Genomic DNA, 20,962 nt, shown 5'->3' with positions numbered 1-20,962 from the left:
GCAAGAAGATTTTAGGGATTAAACACAAGGCCGTCTTCGCTTCGGCCTACACACACACACAATTATTAATACGTCACAAAATGATAGCATGGACCATGAGGCCTCTGGGCATAAGAACACAGACCAGAACTAAAAATTAGATGTTTAATTTCAAGAATATCTTCAGAGCTTTAGTTACAAAATAGAGTTACAAAGATTATAAGAAATATTTAAAGTACACACCGATTAGGAGACAATTTCAAATAAAACAAAAGGGAGAATTTCAGAAACCTAACTTAGCAGTAGGTGAGCCCTCAGTGTGGAGGGATTTCTCAATGTAAGATATATGGTGCATCCCCAGCTCTTGGCTGTTCCCTCAGGAATGAACAACCCAGTGTTGGTGAGAGGGGCAGATATAACCCCCTCACAGCTGCGGCCCCCACCCTCTCCTTAACTCTCTCAATGCTGTGTACCTGGGCAGTGAGAAACCAGGTTTAATTTTGTTTTACTTCCTAAAGCTGTCTTTCTTCTAAGTTTCAAGAGGCCAGGTTTCTTGACCTGGGATTGTTTTCCCAACTATAGTTTATAGCTTCTTAGATAAGTCTAAAGGCCATAAACTAACCTCTGACTACCCACTATACATCAGTGTCCTCTACTCCCATATCTATGTAGCTATGGGTTCACTTAGAGGACAGGCTGGCAACCATGTTGTGTAGTACTCCTTTTCCACTAGTGTAGCACGGGTCGCAGCCGTGTCGCCTGACACGGCTGCGACCCGTGCTACAGCTCCCTAAAGACAGCGCTCACCAACCCGGCAATTTGCCGGGTTGGTGACACGGCAGGGGCGGCGCTGGGAGATCACATGATCTCCCAGCGCCGCCCTCCTATACACTGTGATCGGGAGCCGTGTCGCCTCGACGCGGCTCCCCTTCACACTAGACAGCTAGCCGGGTTGAACACGTGTTCAACCCAGCTAGCTACCCGGGTAGGCTTCCCGGATCACTTGATCCGGAAATTTGCCGGGGGACCCTTTTCCACTAGGAAAAAGCACGGGTAAATGCGCACCCCCGCGCATTTACCCGTGTTTTAAAAAGCTAGTGGAAAAGGGGTATTACAGACTCTATTACAATATACACGTAGACATTACATACAAGTCTTATATCGCTGGATGCAAATGAATGTTCCATTTGCCACAGGTGGGTATGCACAGATAGTTGGTTTTTTTTTTAGTACACTACACAGCAATGACACATTTTCTACATACTACCTCATTAAACACAATAAGGTATGCTGGAACTTGTAGTTCCACCACAAGTGGATAGCCTGAGGAAGCCCAGTACAGAGGTCACAAAGAACAGGTAGATTTAAAATAAGTAAATAGAGGAGGGGACCAGTATGTAGGCTCCGTGCGGATACGTTCCTCTCTACGGCATGTAACGGCATCTTAGGATGGCGTTACCTGTGACATCAAGGGAAATACGCAGAACAAATCTTCCATTACAGTCTGTCTTTAACCAAAACACTTCCACATCACAGTCTCTGCAAGTCACTATTCTTATCCCCACTCCGCTGCTTGTTTTCCAATTGCCCTGACTGAGATGAGAATTGAGACGGACTAGATGTGAGGAAGGGACAGGTCATATGATAAAAGGTTATTTACCTGCTCTGCAGACTCCTGGTCCACAGTCTCAAATGACCCATCTTCATTAACTTGATAAGTTGCAGGTTGGTACATTTCTGAAATAATCAGTTACAATCATTGGTCAAGTAGTTTAGGGAATAAGTGTGGGATTACACACACACAGATACAGTTATGTGATATATGGAATTCTGGCCGACACCACATGTAGTAGAACACAAAAGTACCTCCTCTCCACCTGCAGTGATATACCTGTATATTTTTCATTCTGATTTTACACTTTAACTTTGTTTTAAAAACTATTTTTTTTTGTCTACAGTCCACGCCTTTCAAGTTAAGTGTTGATTGATACTGAAGGTAAATCACAAAAAGTTTGGACTTCTCCAAACAGGATTGTTCCACCAATCTACCTTCCACTAGATGGATAGATTTACTTGCTGTACTAAATCTACAAAAAATATATATATAAAAAAAACAGCTTACTGGTGCATTGCAGATAGTAGCACTGTCCACTAGCACCACCATATTTGGGGGGGGGGGGGGGGGGGGGGGCAGGGTGTATACTAAGAATACTACAAAGGCTCTGTGTAGGCAGAACTTGAATCCCATCTTGCATATACCGCTACACTCTGGATGCCACGACTCACCTAGGGGTCTGACTGTGTATGGCAACCTAGAGTATTTAATGCATAGAACGGTCTCAGGGAAGGCGAAAAACGTGGCTATTCATCAGTGCAGCCAACTGCTTTACTTGTTGCTGACATGGTGTGTTATCTGGTCCAAAATATTTAGGGGCTAGATGCATCATCGCTTGGAAAGTGATAAAATGGAGAGAGTGAAAAAGTACCAGCCAATCAGCTCATAACTGCCATTTTTCAAACACAGCCTATGACATGGTAGTCAGGACCTGATTGGCTGGTACTTTATCTTTCTCCATTTTATCACTCTCCATGCGATGATGCATCTAGCCCAATATATTATATTAAAAATAGTGATACTATTCCTTTAATAAACTAAGTAAAACAGACATAAATAGATCACTTGAATAATTTGAGGTTTCAGCTTAATACACATATTTAGGCCTGACATACCGTATGGGATAAAAGGCCTGTCAGTTGGCGGGTGAAGAATGAAGTGCTTCTGTCCTGAAATAACGCAGTACAGGTTCTCATAATGGTCTTTATGTACTGTAAGAAATTTACATATATGTAATTGGATATATTGCTTTAACCAACATTTTGTAGAGTTCAACTGCCCCCTTCAGGTCCACAATGAACTGCACTTCCCTATCTTTCCTTAATATGCGTTATAGCAAATAAATGTATTTAACGTTCAATGAAGCCAAACATCTAAATGAAGAAATGTCACATTTTATAATGAATCTCACAGTGAAGCTCAACTTGCTTTGAATGGTAATTATCAAAATGTAAAACAGCAGAAGTGAACACAAAAAATAGGATTTTAATACCTACCGGTAAATCCTTTTCTCTTAGTCCGTAGAGGATGCTGGGGTCACTTCAAGAATCATGGGGTATAGACGGGATCCACAGGAGACATGGGCACTTTAAGACTTTCAAAGCGGTGTGAACTGGCTCCTCCCTCTATGCCCCTCCTCCAGACTCCAGTTATAGGAACTGTGCCCAGGGAGACGGACATTTTGAGGAAAAGGATTTATTGTTAAACTAAGGTGAGATACATACCAGCTCACACATCAAGCACGCCATACAACATGGTATTTAACACAACGCAAGTCAACGGCATGAACATCATCAGCAACAGGCTGACTATAAAACGTAACACAACATGTGTGTAACCACAACTAAATAACTGCAGATACAGTACGCACTGGGACGGGCGCCCAGCATCCTCTATGGACTAAGAGAAAAGGATTTACCGGTAAGTAATAAAATCCTATTTTCTCTAACGTCCTAGAGGATGCTGGGGACTCCGTAAGGACCATGGGGAATAGACGGGCTCCGCAGGAGATAGGGCACTTTAAGAAAGCTTTGGATTCTGGGTGGTCACTGGCTCCTCCCTCTATGTCCCTCCTCCAGACCTCAGTTTTACACTGTGCCCAGAGGATGAAGGGTGCACTGCAGGGAGCTCTCTTGAGTTCTTTGCTACAGAAAGCATTTTTGTTTGGATTTTTTCTCTTTTTCACAGGGAGCACTGCTGGCAACAGGCTCCCTGCATCGAGGGACTGAGGAGAGAGGGGCAGACCTACTTAGCTGATAGGATCTGCTTCCTCGGCTACTGGACACCATTAGCTTCAGAGGGGGTGAACACAGGTTCGTCCTGGGCTTCCACCCCCGGAGCCACGCCGCCGTTCTCCTCACAGAGCCAGAAGAACAGAAGCAAGAAGACGTCTCAGGCGGCAGAAGCCTTCAGCTTCACAGAGGTAACGTACAGCACTGCAGCTGTGCGTCATTGCTCCACATCACCTCACACACTCCGGTCACTGTATGGGTGCAGTGGGGGGGGCGCCCTGGGCAGCAATAATAACACCTCTTAGATGGCAAATAGGTATATACATGTACAGCTGGGCACTGTACATGTATATAATTGAGCCCCCGCCATTTTACACGATTTTGAGCGGGACAGAAGCCCGCCGCCGAGGGGGCGGGACTTCTCCCTCAGCACTCACCAGCACCATTTCTCTCTCCACAGAACGCTGAGAGGAAGCTCCCCGGACTCTCCCCTGCTTACACACGGTGAAGGGAGTTTAAAAAGAGAGGGGGGGGGGGGGGGACGACATATAATTGGCAGAATAATAAGAATTTACTTACCGATAATTCTATTTCTCGTAGTCCGTAGTGGATGCTGGGGACTCCGTAAGGACCATGGGGAATAGCGGCTCCGCAGGAGACTGGGCACAAGAGTAAAGCTTTAGAACTACCTGGTGTGCACTGGCTCCTCCCCCTATGACCCTCCTCCAAGCCTCAGTTAGGATACTGTGCCCGGACGAGCGTACACAATAAGGAAGGATTTTGAATCCCGGGTAAGACTCATACCAGCCACACCAATCACACCATATAACTTGTGATCTAAACCCAGTTAACAGCATGATAACAGAGGAGCCTCTAGAAAAGATGGCTCACTACAGCAATAACCCGATTTTTTGGTAACAATAACTATGTACCAGTATTGCAGACAATCCGCACTTGGGATGGGCGCCCAGCATCCACTACGGACTACGAGAAATAGAATTATCGGTAAGTAAATTCTTATTTTCTCTGACGTCCTAGTGGATGCTGGGGACTCCGTAAGGACCATGGGGATTATACCAAAGCTCCCAAATGGGCGGGAGAGTGCGGATGACTCTGCAGCACCAAATGAGAGAACTCCAGGTCCTCCTCAGCCAGGGTATCAAATTTGTAGAATTTTACAAACGTATTTGCTCCTGACCAAGTAGCTGCTCGGCAAAGTTGTAAAGCCGAGACCCCTCGGGCAGCCGCCCAAGATGAGCCCACCTTCCTTGTGGAATGGGCTTTTACAGATTTTGGCTGTGGCCGGCCTGCCACAGAATGTGCAAGCTGAATTGTACTACAAATCCAACGAGCAATAGTCTGCTTAGAAGCAGGAGCACCCAGCTTGTTGGGTGCATACAGAATAAACAACGAGTCAGATTTTCTGACTCCAGCCGTCCTGGAAACCTATATTTCCAGGGCTCTGACAACGTCTAGCAACTTGGAGTCCTCCAAGTCCCTAGTAGCCGCAGGCACCACAATAGGTTGATTCAGGTGAAAACCACCTTAGGGAGAAACTGAGGACGAGTCCTCAATTCCGCCCTGTCCGAATGGAAAATCAGATGAGGGCTTTTACAGGATAAAGCCGCCAATTCTGACACGCACCTGGCCCAGGCCAGGGCCAACAGCATGACCACTTTCCATGTGAGATATTTTAACTCCACATATTTAAGTGGTTCAAACCAATGTGACTTTTGGAACCCAAAAACTACATTTAGATCCCAAGGTGCCACTGGAGGCACAAAAGGAGGCTGTATATACAGTACCCCTTTCACAAACGTCTGAACTTCAGGGACTGAAGCTAGTTCTTTTTGGAAGAAAATTGACAGGGCCGAAATTTGAACCTTAATGGACCCCCATTTCAGGCCCATAGACACTCCTGTTTGCAGGAAATGTAGGAATCGACCTAGTTGAAAATTCCTCCGTCGGGGCCTTACTGGCCTCGCACCACGCAACATATTTTCGCCAAATGCGGTGATAATGTTTTGCGGTTATATCTTTCCTGGCTTTGATCAGGATAGGAATGACTTCATCCGGAATGCCTTTCTCCTTCAGGATCCGGCGTTCAACCGCCATGCCGTCAAACGCAGCCGCGGTAAGTCTTGGAACAGACAGGGTCCTTGCTGGAGCAGGTCCCTTCTTAGAGGTAGAGGCCACGGATCCTCCGTGAGCATCTCTTGAAGTTCCGGTTACCAAGTCCTTCTTGGCCAATCCGGAGCCACGAATATAGTGCTTACTCCTCTCCATCTTATAATTCTCAGTACCTTGGGTATGAGAGGCAGAGGAGGGAACACATACACTGACTGGTACACCCACTGTGTTACCAGAGCGTCTACAGCTATTGCCTGAGGGTCCCTTGACCTGGCGCAATACTTGTCGAGTTTTATAAACATGTGGAAGACTTCTGGGTGAAGTCCCCACTCTCCCGGGTGGAGGTCGTGTCTGCTGAGGAAGTCTGCTTCCCAGTTGTCCACTCCCGGAATGAATACTGCTGACAGTGCTATCACATGATTTTCCGCCCAGCGAAGAATCCTTGCAGCTTCTGCCATTGCCCTCCTGCTTCTTGTGTCACCCTGTCTGTTTACGTGGGTGACTGCCGTGATGTTGTCCCAATGGATCAACTCCGGGTGACCTTGAAGCAGAGGTCTTGCTGAGCTTAGAGCATTGTAAATGGCCCTTAGCTTCAGGATATTTATGTCCGTGGTCACCAGGACCCAGTCCTGAATGTGCGGCCCTCTAGAAGATGAGCACTCTGCAACCACCACAGGAGAGACACCCTTGTGCTTGGTGACAGGGTTATCCGCTGATGCATCTGAAGATGCGACCCGGACCATTTGTCCAGCAGGTCCCACTGGAAAGTTCTTGCGTGGAATCTGCCGAATGAGATTGCTTCGTAGGAAGCCACCATTTTTCCCAGAACCATTTCATTGATGTACTGAGACTTGGCTCGGTTATAGAAGGTTCCCGACTAGCTCGGATAACTCCCTGACTTTCTCCTCCGGGAGAAACACCTTTTTCTGGACTGTGTCCAGGATCATCCCTAGGAACAGAAGACGAGTCGTCGGAATCAGCTGCGATTTTGGAATATTGAGAATCCCATCGCGCTGCCGCAACACTACCTGAGATAGTGCTACACCGACCTCCAACTGTTCCCTGGATCTTACCCTTATCAGGGAATCGTCCAAGTAAGGGATAACTAAAATTCCCTTCCTTCGAAGGAGTATCATCATTTCGGCCATTACCTTGGTAAAGACCCGGGGTGCCGTGGACCATCCATACGGCAGCGTCTGAAACTGATAGTGACAGTTCTGTACCATAAACCTGAGGTACCCTTGGTGAGAAGGGTAAATTGGGACATGAAGGTAAGCATCCTTGATCTCCCGAGACATCATGTAGTCCCCTTCTTCCAGGTTCGCAATCACTGCTCTGAGTGACTCAATCTTGAATTTGAACCTCCGTATGTAAGTGTTCAAGATTTTAGATTTAGAATCGGTCTCACCGAGCCATCCGGCTTCGGTACCACAACAGTGTGGAATAATACCCCGTTCCCTGTTGCAGGAGGGGTAACTTGATTATCACCTGCTGGGAATACAGCTTGTGAATGGCTTCCAAAACTGCCTCCCTGTCAGAAGGAGACATCGGTAAAGCCGACTTTAGGAAACGGCGAGGGGGAGACGTCTCGAATTCCAATTTGTACCCCTGAGATATCACCTGAAGGATTCAGGGGTCTACTTGCGAGTGAGCCCACTGCGCGCTGAAATTCATTGAGACGGGCCCCCACCGTGCCTGATTCTGCTTGTAAAGCCCCAGCGTCATACTGAGGGCTTGGCAGCGGCGGGAGAGGGCTTCTGTTCCTGGGAACTGGCCGATTTCTGCAGCCTTTTTCCTCTCCCTCTGTCACGGGGCAGAAATGAGGAACCTTTTGCCCGCTTGCCCACGAAAAGACTGCGCCTGATAATACGGCGTCTTATTATGTTGAGAGGCGACCTGGGGTACAAACGTGGATTTCCCAGCTGTTGCCGTGGCCACCAGGTCTGAAAGACCGACCCCAAATAACTCCCTTAATAAGGCAATACTTCCAAATGCCGTTTGGAATCCGCATCACCTGACCACTGTCGTGTCCATAACCCTCTACTGGCAGAAATGGACAACGCACTTAGACTTGATGCCAGTCGGCAAATATTCCGCTGTGCATCACGCATATATAGAAATGCATCTTTTAAATGCTCTATAGGCAATAATATACTGTCCCTATCTAGGGTATCAATATTTTCAGTCAGGGAATCCGACCACGCCAACCCAGCACTGCACATCCAGGCTGAGGCGATTGCTGGTCGCAGTATAACACCAGTATGTGTGTAAATACATTTTAGGATACCCTCCTGCTTTCTATCAGCAGGATCCTTAAGGGCGGCCATCTCAGGAGAGGGTAGAGCCCTTGTTCTTACAAGCGTGTGAGCGCTTTATCCACCCTAGGGGGTGTTTCCCAACGCACCCTAACCTCTGGCGGGAAAGGATATAATGCCAATAACATTTTAGCAATTATCAGTTGTTATCGGGGGAAACCCACGCATCATCACACACCTCATTTAATTTCTCAGATTCAGGAAAACTACAGGTAGTTTTTCCTCACCGAACATAATACCCCTTTTTGGTGGTACTCGTATTATCAGAAATGTGTAAAACATTTTTCATTGCCTCAATCATGTAACGTGTGGCCCTACTGGAAGTCACATTTGTCTCTTCACCATCGACACTGGAGTCAGTATCCGTGTCGGCGTCTATATCTGCCATCTGAGGTAACGGGCGCTTTAGAGCCCCTGACGGCCTATGAGACGTCTGGACAGGCACAAGCTGAGTAGCCGGCTGTCTCATGTCAACCACTGTCTTTTATACAGAGCTGACACTGTCACGTAATTCCTTCCAACAGTTCATCCACTCAGGTGTCGACCCCCTAGGGGGTGACATCACTATTACAGGCAATCTGCTCCGTCTCCACATCATTTTTCTCCTCATACATGTCGACACAACGTACCGACACACAGCACACACACAGGGAATGCTCTGATAGAGGACAGGACCCCACTAGCCCTTTGGGGAGACAGAGGGAGAGTTTGCCAGCACACACCAGAGCGCTATATATATACAGGGATAACCTTATATAAGTGTTTTTCCCCTTATAGCTGCTGTATTTTTAATACTGCGCGTAATTAGTGCCCCCCTCTCTTTTTTAACCCTTTCTGTAGTGTAGTGACTGCAGGGGAGAGCCAGGGAGCTTCCCTCCAACGGAGCTGTGAGGGAAAATGGCGCCAGTGTGCTGAGGAGATAAGGCCGCCGAGAAGGGGGCGGAGCCTATCTCCCGTTTTTCTGTGTATTCTGGCAGGGGTTAAATTCATCCATATAGCCCAGGAGCTATATGTGATGCATTTTTTTTTGCCATCCAAGGAGTTTTTATTGCGTCTCAGGGCGCCCCCCCCCAGCGCCCTGCACCCTCAGTGACCGGAGTGTGAAGTGTGCTGAGAGCAATGGCGCACAGCTGCAGTGCTGTGCGCTACCTTGTTGAAGACAGGACGTCTTCTGCCGCCGATTTTCCGGACCTCTTCTGTCTTCTGGCTCTGTAAGGGGGCCGGCGGCGCGGCTCTGGGACCTATCCATGGCTGGGCCTGTGATCGGTCCCTCTGGAGCTAATGTCCAGTAGCCTAAGAAGCCCAATCCACTCTGCACGCAGGTGAGTTCGCTTCTTCTCCCCTTAGTCCCTCGATGCAGTGAGCCTGTTGCCAGCAGGTCTCACTGAACCTAAAAAACCTAAAACTAAACTTTTCACTAAGCAGCTCAGGAGAGCCACCTAGTGTGCACCCTTCTCGTTCGGGCACAAAAATCTAACTGAGGCTTGGAGGAGGGTCATAGGGGGAGGAGCCAATGCACACCAGGTAGTTCTAAAGCTTTACTTTTGTGCCCAGTCTCCTGCGGAGCCGCTATTCCCCATGGTCCTTACGGAGTCCCCAGCATCCACTAGGACGTCAGAGAAAAAGTATAATACAGCGCTGCTGGGGAAAAGCATTCTGTGCTGGTCTCCAGGTTGTTGCGCTGGGGTGTGTGCTGGCATACTCTCTCTCTGTCTCTCCAAAGGGCCTTTCAGGGGATACTGTCTTCAGAAAAAGTTTCCCTGGTTGTGTGCAGTGTGTCGGTACGTGTGTCGACATGTTTGATGAGGAAGGCTCGCTTAATGTGGAGGGGGAGTGCTTGAATGTCAGGTCGTCGTCGGCAACGCAGACACCCGGACTGGGTGGATATGCTGAATGTCTTAAATGCAAATGTAAATCTCCTGCATAAAAGATTAGACAAGGCTGAAGCTAGGGATCAGTCAGGTAGCCAGTCCGTGCCTGCCCCTGTGGTGCCAGGACCTTCAGGGTCTCAAAAGCGCCCCATATCCCAGGTCGCTGACACAGATACCAACACAGATACTGACTCTAGTGTCGACTATGAGGATGCAAAATTACAGCCGAAGGTGGCAAAAGGTATTAGGTACATGATTATTGCCATAAAAGAGGTTTTGCATATCACGGAGGAACCCCCTGTCCCTGACACGAGGGTTCACATGTATAAAGGGAAAAAGCCTGAGGTCACGTTTCCGTCCTCATTTGAGCTAAGCGAATTATGCGAAAAGGCTTGGGAATCTCCGGATAGGAGACTCCATGTTCCCAAAAGGATTCTCATGGCGTATCCTTTTCCACAGAAGGATCGGATACGATGGGAATCTGCGCCTAAAGTAGACAAGGCGCTGACACGCTTATCCAAGAAGGTGGCACTGCCTTCTCCGGATACTGCTGATCGCAAGCAGGAAATTACCATGAAGCACATTTACACACATTCAGGAACTATAGTTAGGCCGGCCATGGCGTCGGCCTGGGTTTGTAGTGCTGTCGTGGAATGGGCAGACTCCTTATCTACGGAGATGGACACCTTAGATAGGGATACCGTTCTAATGATTATGGAGCATATCAGAGATGCTGCCTTGTATATGAGGGATGCTCAGAGAGACATTTGTTTACTAAGCTCTAGAATAAACGCTATGTCTATTTCTGCTAGGCGGCTCTTGTGGACCCGACAGTGGACGGGAGACGCCGACTCAAAGCGGCATATGGAGTCATTGCCTTACAAGGGGGAGGAGTTGTTTGGAGAAGGCCTCTCGGACCTAGGGGGTCATTCCGAGTTGTTCGCTCGTTATTTTTTTCTCGCAACGGAGCGATTAGTCGCTAATGCGCATGCGCAATGTCCGCAGTGCGACTGCACCAAGTAAATTTGCTATGCAGTTAGGTATTTTACTCACGGCATTACGAGGTTTTTTCTTCGTTCTGGTGATCGTAATGTGATTGACAGGAAGTGGGTGTTTCTGGGCGGAAACAGGCCGTTTTATGGGTGTGTGCAAAAAAACGCTACCGTTTCTGGGAAAAATGCGGGAGTGGCTGGAGAAACGGAGGAGTGTCTGGGCGAACGCTGGGTGTGTTTGTGACGTCAAACCAGGAACGACAAGCACTGAACTGATCGCACTGGCAGAGTAAGTCTCGAGCTACTCAGAAACTGTACAGAGAAGTCTTTTCGCAATATTGCGAATCTTTCGTTCGCAATTTTACTATGCTAAGATTCACTCCCAGTAGGCGGCAGCTTAGCGTGTGCAAAGCTGCTAAAAGCAGCTTGCGAGCGAACAACTCGGAATGACCCCCCTAGTCTCTACTGCTACGGCCGGTAAATCGATTTTTTTACCCTATGTTCCCCCGCAGCATTCTAAGAAGGTACCACATTATCAAATGCAGTCCTTTCGTTCCAATAAAAACAAGAAGGTACGAGGATCGTCCTTCGTTGCCAGAGGTAAAGGCAAGGGAAAAAACCTGCACTCAGCTAGTTCCCAGGAGCAGAAGTCCTCCCCTACTTCCGCAAAGTCAACAGCATGACGCTGGGGCTTTCCGTGGGGGAGGGCCAGATCAAGTGGGGGCACGTCTTCGTCTTTTCAGCCACGTCTGGGTTCAATCACAGGTGGATCCCTGGGCAATAGAGATTGCTTCCCAGGGATACAGACTGGAATTCGAAGACATGCCCCCTCGCCGGTTTTTCAAATCGGCTCTGCCGGCTTCCCCGTCAGAGAGGGAGCTAGTGTTAGCGGCAATTCACAAATTGTACATTCAACAGGTGATAATCAAGGTTCCTCATCTCCAGCAAGGAGAGGGTTATTATTCATCCCTGTTTGTGGTACCGAAACCGGACGGTTCGGTTAAGACCCATTCTAAATCTAAAATCCCTGAACCTGTACTTGAAGAGGTTCAAGTTCAAAATGGAATCGCTCAGAATGGTCATCGCCAGCCTGGAGGGAGGGGATTAGATGGTGTCCCTGGACATAAAGGATGCGTACCTTCATGTTCCGATTTTCCCCCCTCACCAGGCGTTTCTGAGATTTGCAGTACAGGATTGTCACTACCAATTTCAGACGTTGCCGTTTGGGCTTTCCACGGCCCCAAGAATTTTCACCAAGGTAATGGCGGAAATGATGGTGCTCCTGCGCAAGCAGGGAGTCACAATTATCCCGTACTTGGACGATCTCCTTATAAAGGCGAGATCTCGGGAGAAGTTGCTGGACAGCGTGTCTCTGTCCGTGAAGACGTTGCAGATGCACTGCTGGATTCTCAATTTACCGAAATCCCAGCTAGTACCTGCAACGCGTCTGACCTTTTTGGGCCTGATTCTAGACACAGACCAAAAAATAGTTTTTCTTCCGGTGGAGAAGGCTCAGGAGCTCATAGCCCTGGTCAGGAACCTTTTAAAGCCAAAAAAGGTTTTGGTGCATCATTGCACAAAGGTTCTGGGGAAGATGGTGGCTTCATACGAGGCCATCCCCTTCGGCAGGTTCTATGCGAGGACTTTCCAATGGGACCTATTGGACAAATGGTCCGGGTCCCAACTACATATGCAGAAACGGATCACCCTGTCTCCCAGGGCCAGGGTTTCTCTCCTGTGGTGGCTGCACAGTGCTCACCTCCTAGAGGGTCGCAGGTTCGGCATTCAGGACTGGATCCTGGTGACCACGGACGCGAGCCTCCGAGGTTGGGGGGCTGTCGCACTGGGAAGAAATTTCCAAGGTCTCTGGTCAAGCCTAGAGACTTGTCTCCACATCAATGTCCTGGAGTTAAGGGCCATTTACAACGCCCTACACCAGGCGGAGGAGTGGCTTCAGAACAAACCGGTTCTGATTCAGTCGGACAATATCACGGCAGTGGCTCATGTAAACCGCCAAGGCGGCACAAGGAGCAGAGTGGCCATGGCAGAGGCGACCAGGATTCTGCGCTGGGCGGAAGGCCATGTAAGCGCACTATCAGCAGTGTTCATCCCGGGGGTGGACAACTGGGAGGCGGACTTCCTCAGCAGGCACGACCTGCATCTGGGAGAGTGGGGACTTCATCAAGAAGTCTTCACACAGATCGTGGATCGGTGGGGACTGCCTCAAATAGACATGATGGCTCAACAAAAAGCTAAAGAGGTATTGCGCCAGGTCAAGAGACCCTCAGGCGGTAGCGGTAGATGCTCTGGTGACACCATGGGTGTTCAGATCGGTCTATGTGTTTCCTCCTCTGCCTCTCATACCCAAGGTGTTGAGATTAATAAGACTAAGAAGGGTCAGAACAATTCTCATTGTTCCAGATTGGCCAAGGAGGACTTGGTATCCGGATCTGCAAGAGTTGCTCACAGAAGATCCGTGGCCTCTTCCTCTAAGGCAGGACCTGCTGCAGCAGGGGTCCTGTCTGTTCCAAGACTTACCGCGTCTGCGTTTGACGGCATGGCGGTTGAACGCCGGATCCTAGCTGAAAAAGGGATTCCGGAGGAGGTCATTCCTACCCTGATCAAGGCTAGGAAGGATGTGACATCGAAACATTATCACCGTATATGGCGGAAATATGTTTCTTGGTGTGAGGCCAGAGCTGCTCCTACGGAGGAGTTCCATTTGGGCCGTCTGCTTCACTTCCTTCAAACGGGAGTGAATTTGGGCCTAAAATTAGGGTCCATAAAGGTCCAAATTTCGGCCTTATCCATTTTCTTTCAAAGAGAATTGGCTTCTCTTCCTGAAGTACAGACTTTTGTGAAGGGAGTGCTGCATATTCAGCCTCCCTTTGTACCTCCGGTGGCGCCTTGGGATATTAACGTGGTATTAAGTTTCCTCAAGTCACCTTGGTTTGAACCACTCAAAACAGTGGAGTTGAAATACCTCACTTGGAAAGTGGTCATGTTGTTGGCCTTAGCTTCTGCAAGGCGTGTTTCGGAATTAGTGGCTTTATCGTATAAAAGCCCATACCTGATTTTTCACGTGGATAGGGCAGAGTTGAGGACTCGTCCTCAATTTCTGCCCAAGGTGGTCTCATCTTTTCATATGAGCCAGGGTATCAAACTTGTAGAACTTCGCAAAGGTGTTTGAACCCGACCAAGTAGCTGCTCGGCAAAGTTGTAATGCCGAGACCCCCCGGGCAGCCGCCCAGGACGAGCCCACCTTTCTGGTAGAATGGGCCTTCACCGATTTCGGTAACGGCAATCCAGCCGTAGAATGAGCCTGCTGAATTGTATGACAGATCCAGCGCGCAATAGTCTGCTTGGAAGCAGGTGCCCCAATTTTATTGTGAGCATACAGGACAAACCGAGCCTCTGTTTTCCTAAACTGAGCCGTTCTGGCGACATAAATTTTCAAAGCTCTTACTACATCGAGAAACTTCAATTCCAGCAAGGCGTCAGTAGCCACTGGCACCACAATAGGTTGGTTCAAGTGGAACGACAAAACCACTTTTGGCAGAAACTGCTGACGAGTCCTCAACTCTGCTCTATCTTCATGGAAGATCAAATAAGGGCTCTTGTGAGACAAGGCTGCCAATTCAGACACCCGCCTTGCGGATGCCAAGGCCAACAGCATGACCACTTTCCAAGTAAGGAACTTCAACTCTACCTTCTTTAAAGGTTCAAACCAATGAGATTGAAGGAATTGCAACACCACGTTAAGATCCCATGGTGCCACAGGGGGCACAAAGGGAGGTTGGATGTGCAACACGCCTTTCACGAAGGTCTGAACTTCTGGAAGGGAGGCCAATTGTTTTTGGAAGAAAACCGATAAAGCTGAAATTTGAACTTTAATTGAGCCCAACTTTAGGCCCGCATCCACACCGGCTTGTAGAAAATGGAGAAAACGTCCTAACTGAAATTCTTCCATAGGAGCCTTCTTGGATTCACACCAAGACATGTAATTTCTCCAAATACGGTGGTAATGTTTAGACGTTACTCCTTTCCTGGCCTGAATAAGAGTGGGGATGACTTCCTTGGGAATACCCTTTCGGGCTAGGATCCGGTGTTCAACCTCCAAGCCATCAAACAAAGTCGCGGTAAGTCTTGGAACACGCATGGCCCCTGCTGTAACAGATCCTCCCTCAGAGGAAGAGGCCAGGGATCTCCTATGAGTAATTCCCGCAGATCTGGATACCAAGCCCTTCTTGGCCAGTCTGGAACAATGATGATCGCTTGAACCTTTGTTCTTCTTATGATCTTTATCACTTTTGGAATGAGTGGAAGCGGAGGAAACACGTACACCGACTGAAACACCCACGGTGTCACCAGGGCGTCCACTGCTATTGCTTGAGGGTCTCTCGACCTGGAACAATATCTCTGAAGTTTCTTGTTGAGGCGAGACGCCATCATGTCTATTTGAGGAATTCCCCAAACACTTGTCACTTCTGCAAAGACCTCTTGATGAAGACCCCACTCTCCTGGATGGAGATCGTGTCTGAGGAAGTCTGCTTCCCAGTTGTCCACTCCTGGAATGAAGATCGCTGACAGAGCGCTTGTATGCTTTTCCGCCCAACGGAGCACCTTTGTGGCCTCTGCCATTGCCACTCTGCTCCTTGTTCCGCCCTGGCGGTTTATGTACGCTACTGCTGTTATGTTGTCCGACTGAATCAGGACGGGTCGATTGCGAAGATGATGTTCCGCTTGCAGAAGGCCGTTGTGAATGGCCCTTAACTCCAGAACGTTTATGTGTAGACACATTTCCTGGCTTGACCATCTTCCCTGGAAGCTTTCCCCCTGCGTGACTGCTCCCCAGCCTCGGAGACTCGCATCCGTGGTCACTAAGATCCAGTCCTGGATCCCGAACCTGCGTCCCTCTCGGAGGTGAGAGCTGTGCAGCCACCACAGGAGTGAGATCTGGTCTTGGAAGACAAGGTTATCCTTCGGTGCATGTGCAGATGGGACCCGGACCACTTATCCAACAGGTCCCACTGAAACACTCTGGCATGGAATCTGCCAAACTGAATGGCCTCGTAGGCCGCCACCATCTTCCCCAGCAACCGAGTGCATTGATGGATCGATACTCTCGTTGGTTTCAGCAGTTGTTTGACCAGGTTCTGAATTTCCAGAGCCTTTTCCACTGGAAGAAAAAATAAGATTTTACTTACCGATAAATCTATTTCTCGTAGTCCGTAGTGGATGCTGGGACTCCGTCAGGACCATGGGGATTAGCGGCTCCGCAGGAGACAGGGCACAAAAATAAAAGCTTTAGGACTAGGTGGTGTGCACTGGCTCCTCCCCCTATGACCCTCCTCCAAGCCTCAGTTAGGATACTGTGCCCGGACGAGCGTACACAATAAGGAAGGATTTTGAATCCCGGGTAAGACTCATACCAGCCACACCAATCACACCGTACAACTTGTGATCTGAACCCAGTTAACAGTATGACAAACGTAGGAGCCTCTGAACAGACGGCTCACAACAATAACAACCCGATTTTTTTGTAACAATAACTATGTACAAGTATTGCAGACAATCCGCACTTGGGATGGGCGCCCAGCATCCACTACGGACTACGAGAAATAGATTTATCGGTAAGTAAAATCTTATTTTCTCTGACGTCCTAGTGGATGCTGGGACTCCGTCAGGACCATGGGGATTATACCAAAGCTCCCAAACGGGCGGGAGAGTGCGGATGACTCTGCAGCACCGAATGAGAGAACTCCAGGTCCTCTTCAGCCAGGGTATCAAATTTGTAGAATTTTACAAACGTGTTCTCCCCCGACCACGTAGCTGCTCGGCAGAGTTGTAATGCCGAGACCCCTCGGGCAGCCGCCCAAGATGAGCCCACCTTCCTTGTGGAATGGGCCTTGATAGATTTAGGCTGTGGCAGGCCTGCCACAGAATGTGCAAGTTGAATTGTGCTACAAATCCAACGAGCAATCGTCTGCTTAGAAGCAGGAGCACCCAGCTTGTTGGGTGCATACAGTATAAACAGCGAGTCAGATTTTCTGACTCCAGCCGTCCTTGAAATATATATTTTCAATGCCCTGACAACGTCCAGCAACTTGGAATCCTCCAAATCGCTAGTAGCCGCAGGCACCACAATAGGCTGGTTCAGGTGAAACGCTGAAACCACCTTAGGCAGAAACTGAGGACGCGTCCGCAGTTCTGCCCTGTCCGAATGGAAAATCAGATATGGGCTTTTATACGATAAAGCCGCCAATTCTGACACTCTCCTGGCTGAAGCCAGGGCCAGTAGCATGGTTACTTTCCATGTAAGATATTTCAAATCCACCGATTTGAGTGGCTCAAACCAATGGGATTTGAGAAAATCCAAAACTACATTAAGATCCCACGGAGCCACTGGGGGCACAACCGGGGGCTGTATATGTAGTACTCCTTTTACAAAAGTCTGGACTTCAGGAACTGAAGCCAATTCTTTCTGGAAGAAAATCGACAGGGCCGAAATTTGAACCTTAATGGACCCTAATTTGAGGCCCATAGACAATCCTGTTTGCAGGAAAATGTAGGAATCGACCCAGTTGAAATTCCTCCGTCGGGGCCTTCCTGGCCTCACACCACGCAACATATTTTCTCCAAATGCGGTGATAATGTTGTGCAGTCACCTCCTTCCTGGCTTTTACCAGGGTAGGGATGACCTCTTCCGGAATGCCTTTTTCCCTTAGAATTCGGCGTTCAACCGCCATGCCGTCAAACGCAGCCGCGGTAAGTCTTGGAATAGACACGGTCCCTGCTGAAGCAGGTCCCGTCTTAGAGGTAGAGGCCACGGATCTTCCGTGAGCATCTCCTGAAGTTCCGGGTACCAAGTTCTTCTTGGCCAATCCGGAGCCACGAGTATCGTTCTTACTCCCCTTTGCCGTATAATTCTCAGTACTTTTGGTATGAGAGGCAGAGGAGGAAACACATACACTGACTGGAACACCCACGGTGTTACCAGAGCGTCCACAGCTATTGCCTGAGGGTCTCTTGACCTGGCGCAATACCTGTCCAGTTTTTTGTTGAGGCGGGACGCCATCATATCCACCTTTGGTTTTTCCCAACGGTTCACAATCATGTGGAAGACTTCTGGATGAAGTCCCCACTCTCCCGGGTGTAGATCGTGTCTGCTGAGGAAGTCCGCTTCCCAGTTGTCCACTCCCGGAATGAACACTGCTGACAGTGCTATCACATGATCTTCCGCCCAGCGAAGAATCCTTGCAGCTTCTGCCATTGCCCTCCTGCTTCTTGTGCCGCCCTGTCTGTTTACGTGGGCGACTGCCGTGATGTTGTCCGACTGGATCAACACCGGCTGACCCTGAAGCAGGGGTTTTGCCAGGCTTAGAGCATTGTAAATCGCTCTTAGCTCCAGTATATTTATGTGAAGAGACATCTCCAGGCTTGACCACACTCCCTGGAAGTTTCTTCCCTGTGTGACCGCTCCCCAGCCTCTCAGACTGGCATCCGTGGTCACCAGGACCCAGTCCTGTATGCCGAATCTGCGGCCCTCTAACAGATGAGCACTCTGCAACCACCACAGAAGAGACACCCTTGTCCGTGGAGACAAAGTTATCCGCTGATGCATCTGCAGATGCGATCCGGACCATTTGTCCAGCAGATCCCACTGAAAAGGTCGTGCGTGGAATCTGCCGAATGGAATCGCTTCGTAAGAAGCCACCATTTTTCCCAGGACTCTTGTGCATTGATGCACAGACACTTTTCCTGGTTTTAGGAGGTTCCTGACAAGTTCGGATAACTCCCTGGCTTTCTCCTCCGGAAGAAACACCTTTTTCTGAACCGTGTCCAGAATCATTCCCAGGAACAGCAGACGTGTCGTCGGGGTCAATTGAGATTTTGGAAAATTCAGAATCCACCCGTGCTGTTGCAGCACTACTTGGGTTAGTGCTACTACGTCCCCCAGCTGTTCTCTGGACCTTGCCCTTATCAGGAGATCGTCCAAGTAAGGGATAATTAATACGCCTTTTCTTCGCAGAAGAAACATCATTTTGGCCATTACCTTGGTAAAGACCCGAGGTGCCGTGGACAATCCAAACGGCAGCGTCTGAAACTGATAATGACAGTTTTGCACCACGAACCTGAGGTACCCTTGATGTGAAGGGCAAATTGGGACATGCAGGTAAGCATCCTTGATGTCCAGGGACACCATAAAGTCCCCTTCTTCCAGATTCGCTATCACTGCTCTGAGTGACTCCATCTTGAACTTGAATTTTTGTATGTACAGGTTCAAAGATTTCAGATTTAGAATAGGTCTTACCGAGCCGTCCGGCTTCGGTACCACAAATAGTGTGGAATAATACCCCTTTCCCTGTTGTAGGAGGGGTACCTTGACTATCACCTGCTGAGAATACAGCTTGTGAATGGCTTCCAATACCGTCGCCCTGTCTGAGGGAGACGTTGGCAGAGCAGACTTTAGGAACCGGCGAGGGGGAGACTTCTCGAATTCCAACCTGTAACCCTGAGATACTACCTGCAGGATCCAGGGGTCCACCTGTGAGTGAGCCCACTGTGCGCTGAAATTCTTGAGTCGACCCCCCACCGCCCCTGAGTCCGCTTGTAAAGCCCCAACGTCATGCTGAGGGCTTTGCAGAAGCCGGGGAGGGCTTCTGCTCCTGGGAGGGAGCTGCTTGGTGCACTCTCTTACCCTTTCCTTTGCCTCGGGGCAGATATGACTGTCCTTTTGCCCGCTTGTTCTTATAGGAACGAAAGGACTGCGGCTGAAAAGACGGTGTCTTTTTCTGTTGGGAGGGGACCTGAGGTAAAAAGGTGGATTTCCCGGCTGTTGCCGTGGCCACCAATCCGATAGACCGACCCCAAATAATTCCTCCCCTTTATACGGCAATACTTCCATATGCCGTTTGGAATCCGCATCACCTGACCACTGTCGCGTCCATAAACTTCTTCTGGCAGATATGGACATCACACTTACTCTCGATGCCAGAGTGCAAATATCCCTCTGAGCATCTCGCATATAAAGAAAAGCATCCTTTAATTGCTCTATAGTCAATAAAATACTGTCCCTATCCAGGGTATCAATATTTTCAGTCAGGGAATCCGACCAAACCACCCCAGCACTGCACATCCATGCAGAGGCGATGGCTGGTCGCAGTATAACACCAGTATGAGTGTATATACTTTTCAGGGTAGTTTCCAGCCTCCTATCAGCTGGATCCTTGAGGGCGGCCGTTTCAGGAGACGGTAACGCCACTTGTTTTGATAAGCGTGTGAGTGCCTTATCCACCCTAGGGGGTGTTTCCCAGCGCGCCCTAACCTCTGGCGGGAAAGGATATAATGCCAATAACTTCTTTGAAATTAGCAGTTTTCTATCGGGGTTAACCCACGCTTCATCACACACTTCATTCAATTCCTCTGATTCAGGAAAAACTACAGGTAGTTTTTTCAGACCCCACATAATACCCCTTTTTGTGGTACTTGCAGTATCAGAGATATGCAAAGCCTCCTTCATTGCCGTGATCATATAACGTGTGGCCCTACTGGAAAATACGTTTGTTTCTTCACCGTCGACACTAGATTCGGTGTCCGTGTCTGGGTCTGTGTCGACCGACTGAGGTAAAGGGCGTTTTACAGCCCCTGACGGTGTCTGAGACGCCTGGACAGGTACTAACTGGTTTGCCGGCCGTCTCATGTCGTCAACTGATTTCTGTAACGTGCTGACATTATCACGTAATTCCATAAACAAAGCCATCCATTCCGGTGTCGACTCCCTAGGGGGTGACATCACCATTACCGGCAATTGCTCCGCCTCCACACC

General features: G+C 49.0%; 1 protein-coding gene across 1 annotated transcript in view; it reads right to left on the bottom strand.

The window, feature by feature from the left end:
• The window catches only part of JMJD7 (jumonji domain containing 7), a 114,441-nt gene that overhangs the window by 20,403 nt on the left and 73,076 nt on the right, over positions 1 to 20,962 (bottom strand). The window contains exons 5-6 of the mRNA XM_063947633.1: positions 2,710 to 2,805; positions 1,640 to 1,716 (exon numbers count right to left, since the gene is read on the bottom strand). Coding sequence (XP_063803703.1) covers positions 1,640 to 1,716; positions 2,710 to 2,805 — 173 coding nt within the window. The remainder of the gene's footprint in view (positions 1 to 1,639; positions 1,717 to 2,709; positions 2,806 to 20,962) is intronic.

Source organism: Pseudophryne corroboree, chromosome 12, assembly GCF_028390025.1.
Source record: "Pseudophryne corroboree isolate aPseCor3 chromosome 12, aPseCor3.hap2, whole genome shotgun sequence".
Classification (NCBI taxonomy): domain Eukaryota; kingdom Metazoa; phylum Chordata; class Amphibia; order Anura; family Myobatrachidae; genus Pseudophryne; species Pseudophryne corroboree.
Note: the sequence above shows the minus strand (reverse complement) of the source record. Positions and strands in the feature narration are given on the sequence as shown.